This window comes from Dreissena polymorpha, chromosome 13, assembly GCF_020536995.1.
Source record: "Dreissena polymorpha isolate Duluth1 chromosome 13, UMN_Dpol_1.0, whole genome shotgun sequence".
Classification (NCBI taxonomy): domain Eukaryota; kingdom Metazoa; phylum Mollusca; class Bivalvia; order Myida; family Dreissenidae; genus Dreissena; species Dreissena polymorpha.
Window position 1 is genome coordinate 55,080,525 of NC_068367.1, and position 13,109 is coordinate 55,093,633.

Sequence of the window (13,109 nt, forward strand, 5' to 3'; positions counted from 1 at the left end):
TAGCGACATTATTATTTCCTGCTTTTCTTTGTTTAATATAGAAATAATAATGATTCAAAATTTGGTAATAGAAGTTTACAGACAGTGAAATTTGTCTATTATTTTGACTCTGTCACTGTGAAAGGACTCTATTTTTATCCATTTAAGTTTAAACCATATTAAATGTACATAGAAGGTGCTAAAAAGCATTTTGTAATACAAAATTTTTGGAAGGTTTCAATAGATTACTGATTTTTGTTCCATTCTATAGAATAGAAATTATATTTGTCCACAATTGTCAGTGCCAATCATCAAAATATTAATTATTTGATTTCTATGAAAACTCTTGAAAAAGATCACCTACCAAAAACAAACAAATATCCATGTATTTATTTATTTGCATGACATATATACTTAGAATGCAAAAGTTTTCTAACATTACTCTTGAACTAAATGCGATAATTATTCAAAACCAACAAATACCCTTACATTTATTCAGATATACCAAGAATGCAAGAGATTTGGCAAGGTGTACAACATCAACACAGTGTGTGCGTACGGAGGGGGCAGCATGTGGGAACAGCAAAAGGCCTGCCAAGATGGGGCTGAGATTATAGTGGCTACACCTGTAAGCTGGCTTGTACCAGATTTATTAGCCTTGCCTTGGTAAAAAGGGGGTTTAAAGATAGGCGTAAAATGTCTTTCCAACTTAGCATGTGCAGTCCATTTGTATGGTATTTTGTTAAAAGGAAGTCCCTTCCAAGCAAAAATCCAGCTAAGGTGGAAAGTGTGGTCTCAGATTAGCCCGTGCAGGGTAATCTGTCTGGCATAACACATTGTGTCTTGTTCTGATAAAACTGGGCTTAATTCATGTGCGTAAAGTGTTGTCCACACAGGCTAATCAGGGATGACACTTTCCGCCTAAACTTGATTTTCGGCAAGGAGGGACTTCCTTGAAACTAAAAATACCATTAAAGGGGAAAGTGTCGTCCCTGATAAGCCTGTGCGGACTGCACAGGCTAATCTTGGACGACACTTTACGCACACAAATTAAGCCTAGTTTTCTCAGAACAAGACACACACATTATACACATGTATTAAACCCCATTTTCACATAGCAAGACTCTTAATCTGATCTCACTTGGGCAACTGCCTTCATAAGAGACTTCAATGATGCAGTTGTTAACTAGAAGTTTAATGTCAGGGTGATGCTTATATTTATAGTTTCTACATTGGTATACTTCATTGCAAAAAAAATATTATGGATTGTTTACTATTTCAAGGCAACAGTTAATATCATCACCATGTCTAAATTGATGGAATTATATCCAAGGAAATAAAATAAGTCGCATTTGATCCTTGCTGTATTCTGTGAAAGAAACTGTACTTCACCTAGCAAGCATGTGTACTTTAACTGTACTGAGAAGTGGAGTCAGCATATCTATGGTGAGGGGAAGGGATGTAACTTTCACAAAGACACTACTCTTGCTGCCATATTTACAGTTATTTCCCCCTTTGTGTATTTTATACTTATATTTTTCCAGAGCATGTCTTGGTAATTATTCGAGGTAGCAACTTAGAACTTAATTTGTACTAAGTGGTCAAGCAGTGGAAGCCCAGTATATAAGAACTGTAACTCATACTTTCATTGCACAGTAATTGCCATTGCAAATGATCATGTGGAATTTGTGTCTAGGTGTTACAATTTTCATGGAGACAGTTTATATCTTGAATAGTCACAACACAGTATATAGACTACATTTTATTGAAACTCTAAAATTATACATATATACACCGTCACCAATTAAATTAAAGAATAACTCATTCACACTTTTTGTACTATAACATGAATACACTCAATTCCATATCCCCAGATTCTCGCTGTTCCTGGCTTTTATTCAAATCTGCCTACCCTTTCATATTTGGATGTTGTGATAGTGTGGATAATGACCCTGATAGGCCCCTAACATTTAATTAATATTTGTAATAGCAACTGTTGAAATATCTGACAAACAGACTCTGCCTTGCAACAGAAGAGACCAGCTGCAGTTCCTATACTAAAAATTAAAACATAGGGAATATGGTGACCATAGCATAAGGTATGCAGATGAAACTAGCATCACATAACTGCAACTGTAAATGCAGTGGGGAGGGGAGCTTTTTCAATCTGGAAATTGAAATTACAAGTTGTACTTGTTAGTACAGGACATTCTGCCCTGTCCTGTAATATAAGGTAGAGTAATGTTAATTATGTTGGTCTCATGGATTTACTCAAGATTATTATACATGAACATCATCCTTTTCTAACAGTCACACTGCCTTAAACACTATGATGTCATCGCCATCCATTCCTACAATGATTGATCCTGTGTTCTTACTGTAGTAGACAGACATAGGGAGAGTCACACCATCATTGTTTGTGACCACCTCTGCCAGTATCTGTCTCCCATCTTTGTCAACCTGGACGATTTTGTTAGACCAGCTTCCACACACCAGAACATGTTCTGAATCTGTCACATGCAGGCCAGGTAGTGGGTCCAGGCCAGGTACAGTCAGGGTGGAGATCACTGTGCCATCCCTGGACAATGTGACCAGCTGCTTACTGTTATTGTTGGTCACATATATCCTGTCACCATCTGGACTCACTGCACAGGACATTACTGTGGTATAGAAGACAGTGATGATGAGATGTTATTATGTGGAAATGAAGGGTGTGATATAAAAAGTAGTGAGTCTAATGTTCTTGATATACAATATAGCTCAGCATTTATTATTTTGTTATGTGTAAAGTACAAACATAAAAACACTTTATAAAATTGTAATTAATATTACTATTATTATTTAACATAATGTAAAGTAATGACAACTATAAAGAACAGTTGTATTGTGGATGCGTATATTGTGGTTCTTTTATTTAGATACATTGTTTAAGTGTTTGACTTTGTGGAATAAGTATCAAAGATATAATTGTCTAACTTAAATATATAATTGTAGATGTAGCATGAAAATATTTCCTTAATTTGCAAAACATGGTATTAGGGAATATGCATTAAAGACTACATAGTTAATTTGGTTTAAGCTGTCCTGATTATTATTTACAAAACATCAATTTGTTTGATAAGATTACTAGTATGTGAAGCTTGATTTCAGTGACAGTAGAAGCATGGGCCTAAAAGTTTTGAACATGAGAATAATGCTAGGAATAATAATTACCTGTATTGTAACTTGATGTATCCTTATACATCTCCCTCACCAGTCTTCCATCCAGAGTATAGAGATACAGAGCACTACCATCTGTAATGTACAGGTTACCATGCTGATGGGCAATACCCCAGCAATCATGTTGGAACTGCAGTATCCTGTCCTTTATCAACTGTCCATTGATCACTCTGATGAAGTGGATTTCTTTTCCATTCCCATTACTAACCGCCACCAGACTGGAGTCAATGCTGCACATGGACCATGGTGTCCTAGGCAAGTCACATTGGGACACCACCTTGTAGGTATGATCCATGAGCTTCACTTTATTGTTGTTCCAGTCTGCGATGAGGAGTTCTCCAGAAGCTGTCTCACAGATACCTCTTATGTTGCATTTTTTTGTATCACCCTTAATATTCACACTGTAATTCTTACTACTCTTCACTTTTATGATTTGATCAGACCTGTTTACTGCCCCTGATTGATATCCCTGGACCAGCTGGTGTGATGAACTTGATACTGGATCAAATACTTGGCCTGACTTGGTCAGATCACTTGTTCCGTTTCCAGGGCTATAACTTCTAGATGTACTGGATTCTGGATTGGATTTGTTTACCTTGAATCCTGAAGTTGTTTGGTGTCCAGGGTCAGACTGGCTGGTTTCTTTGGGATTATTCTGTCTGCTGTCCGTTTTCTGTGTTGTCCTTTTAGCAGGGTCTGATTGTTCCACTGTTCTCAGTATTTGTCCCAATCCCGAGAGAGTGGACAGGGTTTGTTGGATGGTTGTATCAGGTCTAAAGGTAAGTGTCATTTCAGTCTTTGTTGTCATTTCTTGTAAAGCTGATTCTACCTTAAGGGACTGGTCAATACATTTTCTGTACTTGATAAAACTAAGTGCTTCACTTTTGTCTTTTATTTTCAGGAAATCATCATGATGACATGTAATATTTTTGATGGAGTCAGTGCAGTTTTCAATGTCAGTTTGAATTGATGTTCTCATTGTGACCAGAAATGTGTCCAACTCCTTCTTGGTATATTTCTCCAGTTGATCCAAAGAATCGTTAATTGTTTTTCGTAATGCATTGATTTCTTCCAGAATTCTCGTGTACGATTTCTCAAGAGACTTAATATTCTCCTCTAAGTCATCTTTCTCATGTATCAATTTCTGGTGTTGTGTATAAATAGTTGCTGACAACTGCTTGAAGTCTCCTTTTTGATGCAGCTGTTTCACTTTGTCAGATATTAGAACCAAATGACTGCATTTCCTACAAAAACATCAAATTAAATCATGTATGTGTTTTCCAAAGGATGGTTAATATTTTTAGATCTTCAATTTATGTTGAATCATATTATTTTGTCACACAAAGTATCTTTAAAAACTTATGTCTCTAAAAACCGGTTACAAAGTCAAAGGTCAAGGTCACTTAACTTTGGCGCATAAAATTTGTTTTTGCACTGTATTTATTATGCCCCCCTTCGAAGAAGAGGGGGTATATTGCTTTGCTCATGTCGGTCTGTCGGTCGGTCTGTCGGTCTGTCCGTCCACCAGGTGGTTGTCAGACGATAACTCGAGAACCCTTGGGCCTAGGATCATGAAACTTCATAGGTACATTGATCATGACTTGCAGATGACCCCTATTGATTTTGAGGTCACTAGGTCAAAGGTCTAGGTCACGGTGACCAGAAATAGTAAAATGGTTTCCGGATGATAACTCAAGAACGCATACGCCTAGGATCATGAAACTTCATGGGTAGATTGATCATGACTCGCAGATGACCCCTATTGATTTTGAGGTCACTAGGTCAAAGGTCAAGGTCACGGTGACCCGAAATAGTAAAATGGTTTTCGGATGATAACTCAAGAATATTTACGCCTAGGATCATGAAACTTCATAGGTAGATTGATCATGACTTGCAGATGACCCCTATTGATTTTAAGGTCACAAGGTCAAAGGTCACGGTCACCCGAAATAGTAAAATGATTTTCGGATGATAACTCAAGAACGCTTTTGCCTAGGATCATGACACTTCATACGTACATTAATCGTGACCCGTAGATGACCCCTATTGATTTTCAGGTCACTAGGTCAAAGGTCAAGGTCACAGTGACAAAAATCGTATTCACACAATGGCTGCCACTACAACGGAAAGCCCGTATGGGGGGCATGCATGTTTTACAAACAGCCCTTGTTTTGAGAACACCTTGACCTGTGATCATGAAAATCCGTATAGTGTTTAAATGGGTGTAAAATACGTTTTTATCTGCCGCGGAAGATTCCATTTAAAGGATTTGCTCCCATCCATTAACAAAATTTATTTGGCAGGGGATATCAATTCAACAAATTTGATTGATTAATTTGAGATCACAAGGTTAAAGGTCGAGATCATATGACTTTGTATGAAAATATTGTTTTCTGCATGATATCTAGAGAATGCTTTCACATCTATATTGCTATACTTGTTATGGCCCTATTCCACTACGAAAACAAGCCCACGATTTGCTACGATGTATCACATTTATTGAATTGGGAAGACTCGTGAAGTCTACGATTTAGTAACGACACTGGTACGATTGGTTTACGACGAATCATGGGGTGGTTGAAGTCTTGCGAATAGGGTCGTGACTTCACTACGATAGGTAAGAATCTACTGCGACTGTACTATGAACAATGCAGATTGGTCACGATTAAGCTAGGACCTCGCCCAACGCACCCATGAAATAGGCGCCAATATCTATTGATATTTATCTAAATCGCAGAATCTTAGCGGGCTCTCAACTCACTCGGGGTGAACTTGTGAGAGTTTTGATCTAAATTGCGAGAATCTTAGCGGGCTCGCAACTCACTCGGGGTGAACTTGTGAAAGCCTTGACAAAGTCATAGCTGATTTATAGACAGATCACATGATCACCGATTTCCTGATTAAGTCACGAATTACCTAGGATTCCATTACAATGCCCAAAAACGCACTTGGAAGCTGTTATGAGTTTACTTCGATTTAATTTAGTCTTGTAGGTCCTGGCCAAATTTTAAACACGTTTTAAATCTGGCCAAAATTTTTCGGGAGCTCACGAGTTGCAGGAATCACTTATGACCGGCCCACAACTAGTTTCAATTGAGCTACGAATGTTCCCGACCTCAAAATATTGGAAATCGGGACAAATCAAGGGGAATCGGGTCGTAGTGGAATACCCCTATTAGGAGGAAAGAAAAATGATAATGAGGTCAAGAGGTCAAAGGTCAAGGTCACATGTGCTTGATGGATTACTATTGTTTATATATATTTATATCTTGAAATCTCTTAGCATCATTTAAATCAGTATGCTGGTTTTGTCTTTATGAAGAATGTCCCATCATGATTGTGAAGTCAAGAGATCAAAGGTCAAGGCAACAGGTACGGCTTTGCTCCATTTTCCAATAATCTCTTGTTTTATGAGTGATGCTGTGATTAAAAATCAATATTCAACCAAATCAAGAATACAATTAACATAAGACAGTTGAAAAAAATAAGTTTCTGGCACTCTTGTGAGTTATTAACTATCTTGGGAGAAATAAATGATGGCTAAAAATTGGTAAAGGCATTTAAAAAAACATCTTCATAGCAAGTGCATCTATACTTACTGATGATTATGGAACTGGCAGACATGACATATCAGCTCACTGTGGTCCTCACAGAATATGGTCAGTTTTTCTTTCTGGTGCTCCTTACATTTGTCTTGTTCAACCACATCAGTTTTAGGCCATAGGCTGATGTTTTCTTTGCTCAAAATGGCATGCTTCTTGTAAAGATAGTTATGATACTCCACACATTTGCTACAGTAAAATTTAGAACAATCCTCACAGTAAAATCCAGCCTCTGTGTTTCTATCATTTTCCTGACAGGTGAAACAAGAAAAATCAAAGAATGATTCTGATCCTCTATAAATTGAACTTTCCATATTGGAAGCCATTTTTGTCACTATTGATATTTTCTATGGTTACAGACGATATCCTGTCATGTGATTGTGTATTGTGTTCCACATTATAACCCATATCTGAAAACTAAATTTGTGTATTGTGTGCCACATTATAATTCAAACTGAGTTTGGCTATGTACAGTACGATTTGGTTTAAAATGTTAAAAGAGCTCTTTTATAAATGATCCTGAATTTTATAAATTTGTCAATAATCAATAATCAATATGTTGACAGATAAACATGGTATATATTTACTCAAGGCAAGAGTTAAGGCTCAGATATAAGATTTAATGTAAAATGTTGATATGGTTTAAACTTAACAATGTGTAAAATGTACACAATATCTTAAAATGGGGGATGTAAATATAATCAGAAACATTAGATTAAGGGAGGACCTAGTTAACAATATTATTATTGTCAATATAATAATGAAAACCTTATATCAATATTGCATAATAATTGCTTTATAGTTTGCTGCATATAAAGTTAATTATTATTATACTATTAACATCCAATATTGATGGAAAGGTTATGGGTAAATTAATAGGATCATATTTAAAATGGAACAAGAGACTGAATCTTTAGGATCATTATATTAACTGTCCCTTATTTTATTTACAAATTATTCAATATGTGTTTGATTCTTGTAAACGATACTTGTGGCGTTGATGTAATATACTCTAACCCGGTATTCTAGCGGGTTGTCTATTCTTTTCATATTTCATTTATGCCCCCTGGCTTTTGTTTATAAACAAACATTTCAGACCTACTAGTTGAATCCGCAAGAAAACATCTATTGCTGCCAATATCATATAATTCTTGGTAATTTTATGTCAAAAAATGGAGAACATAATTTTAACCCGAAATCTACAAATATCCATCTTGAAATGAAATTTCCCATTCAATGTCTTTCATTTTTCAATTTTGTGTGCATTCGTCTGAAAGTTCCTTTAATTTTGTTCACACAATTATTTTAAATACTTGCTAGGATAACAAACATAAGGACAACAAGTAACCAGGGTGACACATATTTGTTTATTGTTGCCTCTAACATCTTGTTTTATGTCGCAGACGTCACACAAGTTAATTTTTATGCAAATGTGATATAGTGGTCATAGAAAACTACTTATAACACGCTAAGTTACATAAAAGTAATGATTACATGTATGGCATGTCTATGGGCACAATATTTAGTAAAAACACCAGTTTGTGAAGACAATTCTACACATGTTGGACAAACTAATTGAAGTTAAAGATTTCTAGTAGTGTTTTGTTGAGCTTTCTTTATTGCATAGAATTATATCGGAATAACAGAACTCAATAAACATTATAAGCAGGTCCCTATACAAAGGGCATTTGGCATGGAGGGTCCCTATAGATTGGACATTTGGCATGGAGGGTCCCTATAGAGTGGACATTTGACTTGGCGGGTCCCTATTGAGTGGACATTTTGCATGGAGGGTCCCAATAGAGTGGACATTTGGCATGGAGGGTCCCAATAGAGTGGACATTTGGCATGGAGGGTCCCTATAGAGTGGACATTTGGCATGGAGAGTCCCTATAGAGTGGACATTTTGCATGGAGGGTCCCTATAGAGAGGACATTTTGCATAGAGGGTTCCTATAGAGTGGACATTTGGCATGGAGGGTCCCTATAGAGTGGACATTTGGCTTTTCATGAACATTTGAAGAATTTTAATTAAAGAAACATCCCAGGATATAACAGTAGTCCCTTCCATTTTACCGCAAACCTCACAAGCACATGGAGCACGGGTCAGAATTTACAAGAATTTACAGTTTGCAGGGGTTATTTTACTATGAGGTTTATGGTTCCTAATTAGAGAGTTTATCAAAGGTGAAGGGCCTTGATAGCAGATCCTGGGTGCCACAGAGATAGTAAAAATCCTCTAATTGAAAGTGTATTGTTGTTATCAGGAAGTAATGAGCTCTACTCTGAAACATTGATAAATCAACCAGTGTTGCCATGGCTACCCTTTTAGAAAAAAAATCTGAGAGGAAAAGATCAAATGTAGTACAATTTATTTTGATTGTTCTGTTTGAATATGTTGAACTTTCTTTTGAAATAAAAAGATGAAAAATACCTAATGTAACTACAATTTATATGGATTGTTATGTTTGGTGCAATAAGTGAATGTTGTTTAAATGTTTGAGAAATATGTTTTTGACTCAAACTTGAGCACACAACAAAGGTTGTTGTTTAAAATGTGCTGCCAATCTGTTGCTGTCTTAACCAAAACTAGTACAACAAAACATTTGTTCTAAAAACATTATGCCCAGGTGTGAAATATAAAGTTGCAATAACAAAAATGAAAAAAACTTATTACAGAGAGGAGATCAAAAGATAAGAAAGTTAATAGTAAAAAAGCATTGATGTTGTAGTCTCACACTATATACATAATTTTCATGAGCAGTTGCTTTTGAGACAAATCTTTCAAGACCTGCAATAATATTAGATTAATGTGTGGTAATAATTTGATTATTATAGAAGTCAGGTAATATATGTTGCCACTAAATGGCTCTGCTAGTAACACTCATTATACAGGTGCCCATTTCTTTGGTTTGATTGATGCAAAAACACCAGATAATGGTAGATATTGAATGACTTGAAGAAACTTGAGACATGAATGCAATAATAATTGCAATTATGGCAAATGTTGAGAAATGCAGAGAAATCGGTTGATTAGCAGTGTGACCACTGTTAGCCACAGTTCATTTGTCTTAGAGCTGACATTTAATATTTATGCCCCCCTTCGAAGAAGAGGGGGTATATTGTTTTGCACATGTTGGTCCGTCCGTCCGTCTGTATGTCCGTCCGTCCACCAGATGGTTTCCGGATGATAACTCAAAACGCTTACGCCTAGGATCATGAAACTTCATAGGTACATTGATCATGAATCGCAGATTACCCCTATTGATTTTCAGGTCACTAGGTCAAAGGTCAAGGTCACGGTGACCCGAAATAGTAAAATGGTTTCCGGTTGATAACTCAAGAACGCTTATTCCTAGGATCATGAAACTTGAAAGGTAGATTGATCATGACTCGCGGTTGACCCCTATTGATTTTCAGGTCACTAGGTCAAAGGTCACGGTGACCCGAAATAGTAAAATGGTTTCCGGATGATAACTGAAAAGACGCTTATGCCTAGGATCATGAAACTTGATAGGTAGATTGATCATGCCTCGCAGATGACCCCTATTGATTTTCAGGTGACTAGGTCAAAGGTCTAGGTCACGGTGACCCGAAATAGTTTCCGGATGATAACTCAAGAACACTTATGGCTAGGATCATGAAACTTCATAGGTACATTGATCATGACTCGCAGATGACCCCTATTTATTATCAGGTCACTAGGTCAAAGGTCAAGGTCACAGTGACAAAAAACATTCACACAATGGCTGTTACTACAACAGAGAGCCCATATGGGGGGCATGCATGTTTTACAAACAGCCCTTGTTCTTACAGAAATTCATTTAATCAAACAGCGCAAACCCTGATGAGATGCTGCTACATGCCGGGTCTGGGTCTACGCTGTTTGCCAAGGCCTTTTTTCTAGATGGTAGGCATAAATGGGTTAAATCTGGATCTGGAAGTGGGCTCAAAATCTAGTTCACAATTTCAATTCTTCAACAAGTGGTGTGTGTGAATACAATCAAACCTGAATTCAGTGGTCATTCAAGGGAAATGATCAAAGTGACTGTTGTCAACAGGTGACCGTTGAATTCGGATCACAATTTTAAGATGGTTTGTCAGTTGTTAGTATTGCTACGTCCTTACCCCACCCAGTTGTTTGCATACAGTGTAAAACAAAGGCTCATTGCCGTTAACTAAGCATAATAACATAATTAACTTGTGTGTATATTGAATTATACAGAATAATATCTTAATATGTATTGATTTAATTTCATATTGTTAAACTAAAGCAATGTTGTTTTCAACGCTGGTATAATTGTTTACTCGTGCATCTCGTTCATTTAGTAAATAAAGCTTGTCATGTGCCATTGACGTCACGTCCGTACAAGTCTAAAAAGCGGATTCCCTGTCATAAACCGATAGTACGGTGTAATTGTACCGTTATAAAAAGACGCAAACAGTTTGTTAAAATTTATTTGTACGCAAACATCACACAAAAGCATTTTTATTCAACAACCTCATACAAAATACAAACATTCATTCATTCTTTATCCAAAAAAACATAGCACATCATGCACAAAAAAAAGATAACTTATCTCACACAAAAACTTAAAAACACACACAACCAATATCATTCACAACAAACAAAACAATTCACTCCATGCTAAAAAACTTGCTTATCTTCTTTTGAACACTAGCACACTTGACCCGGTGCGCAAAGAATTCGTCTTGGAATTTCATAATGGAGTCAAGCATCACCTGGTTGTTCTTTGCCAAAGCAACGTTCTTTAGGTGATCAATAAACTGGCACGTTTCGCTGACGGAGCAGGATGGAGGAAGTGCAGAGTTTTCTTCTTCCTCATCGGTATCCGCATCCGGCTGTGTGGGTTTCAGTTCCTCTATAAGTTTGGTCGCAGGCCTCTCCCAGTCCGTGATGTTGGTCTCACAAATGGCCAGGTCCTTATCAACAGCCGTCAGATCCCTGATGTCTTCATCAAACAGATCCCGCAAAACACGCAGGAACGCAAGCGGAATATCGAGTTCAGGGTCGTCCTGAATCTCTGTATCTGCGGGCACAGTACAGCATTTGAACCGCTGATGATTTCTGGACTAAATCCGCACTTCTGGAAACACTTAACGATCGTTTCCTTTTTAATTTCCAACCAAGCTGCAGCAATCCAATAGATTGCCTCCAAGATTGTAATGTCACGAAGGATCTCGTGTCATATTTTGGACGCTTCAAACTCACATTTCCATTTGATTCATATTCCTCTATAATTTCTCGCTCACGCTTAAGCACACTCTGCACTTGCTTACATCCAACACAGAGATCTATATCATATTAAGCTGTGTTTAAATGAAGGAACAGGATTGTGCTTCATTCCTGTAGGCGTTGCATTGATTTCAGGGGCTTGAACAGGAATATGCTTCATTCCTATCGGCCTTGTATTGATTTCAGAGGCTTGAACAGGATTATGCTTCATTCATATAGGCCTTGTATTGATTTCAGAGGCTTGAACAGGATTATGCTTCATTCCTATAGGCCTTGTATTGATTTCAGGGGCTTGAACAGGATAATGCTTCACTCCTATAGGCCTTGTATTGATTTCAGTGGCTTGAACAGGATTATGCTTCATTCCTATAGGCCTTGTATTGATTTCAGTGGCTTGAACAGGATTATGCTTCATTCCTATAGGCCTTGTATTGATTTCAGAGGCTTGAACAGGATTATGCTTCATTCCTATAGGCCTTGTATTGATTTCAGGGGCTTGAACAGGATAATGCTTCACTCCTATAGGCCTTGTATTGATTTCAGTGGCTTGAACAGAATAATACATCATTCCTAAAGGCCTTGTATTGATTTCATTGGCTTGAACAGGATAATGCATCATTCCTATAGGCCTTGTATTGATTTCAGGGGTTGAACAGGATTAGGCATCATTCCTATAGGCCTTGTATGGATTTCAGGGGTTGAACAGGATAATGCTTCATTCCTATAGGCCTTGTATTGATTTCAGGTGCTTGAACAGGATTATGCATCATTCCTATAGGCATTGTATTGATTTCAGGGGTTGAACAGGATTATGCATCATTCCTATAGGCCTTGTATTGATTTCAGGTGCTTGAACAGGATTATGCATCATTCCTATAGGCCTTGTATTAATTTCAGGGGTTGAACAGGATAATGCTTCATTCCTATAGGCTTTGTATTGATTTCAGGAGTTGAACAGGAATATGCTTCATTCCTATAGGCCTTGTATTAATTTCAGGGGTTGAACAGGATTATGCATCATTCCTATAGGCCTTGTATTGATTTCAGCGGCTT

The 13,109-nt window shown here is 37.2% G+C and overlaps 2 protein-coding genes across 7 annotated transcripts in view; one reads left to right on the forward strand and one right to left on the reverse strand.

Moving 5' to 3' along the window:
* LOC127855598 (ATP-dependent RNA helicase DDX42-like) overlaps positions 1-13,109 on the forward strand; it is a 316,590-nt gene that overhangs the window by 22,135 nt on the left and 281,346 nt on the right. For all 3 annotated transcript variants that reach the window (XR_008037598.1, XR_008037599.1, XM_052391341.1), the window contains exon 11: positions 479-607. Coding sequence is in view for 1 of the 3 variants with exons in the window: in XM_052391341.1 (XP_052247301.1) it covers positions 479-607 (129 nt within the window). In the remaining 2 variants the exon portion in view is untranslated. The remainder of the gene's footprint in view (positions 1-478; positions 608-13,109) is intronic.
* LOC127855601 (E3 ubiquitin-protein ligase TRIM56-like) overlaps positions 1,729-13,109 on the reverse strand; it is a 262,584-nt gene continuing 251,203 nt past the window's right edge. For 2 of the 4 annotated variants that reach the window (XM_052391346.1, XM_052391349.1), the window contains exon 4: positions 1,729-2,525. In XM_052391346.1, the coding sequence (XP_052247306.1) occupies positions 2,290-2,525 (236 nt within the window). In that variant the 3' untranslated portion in view covers positions 1,729-2,289. Of the gene's footprint in view, positions 2,640-3,192; positions 4,443-6,797; positions 7,170-13,109 lie in introns of those variants that run through there. The other 2 variants (XM_052391347.1, XM_052391348.1) reach the window with 2 other exon arrangements.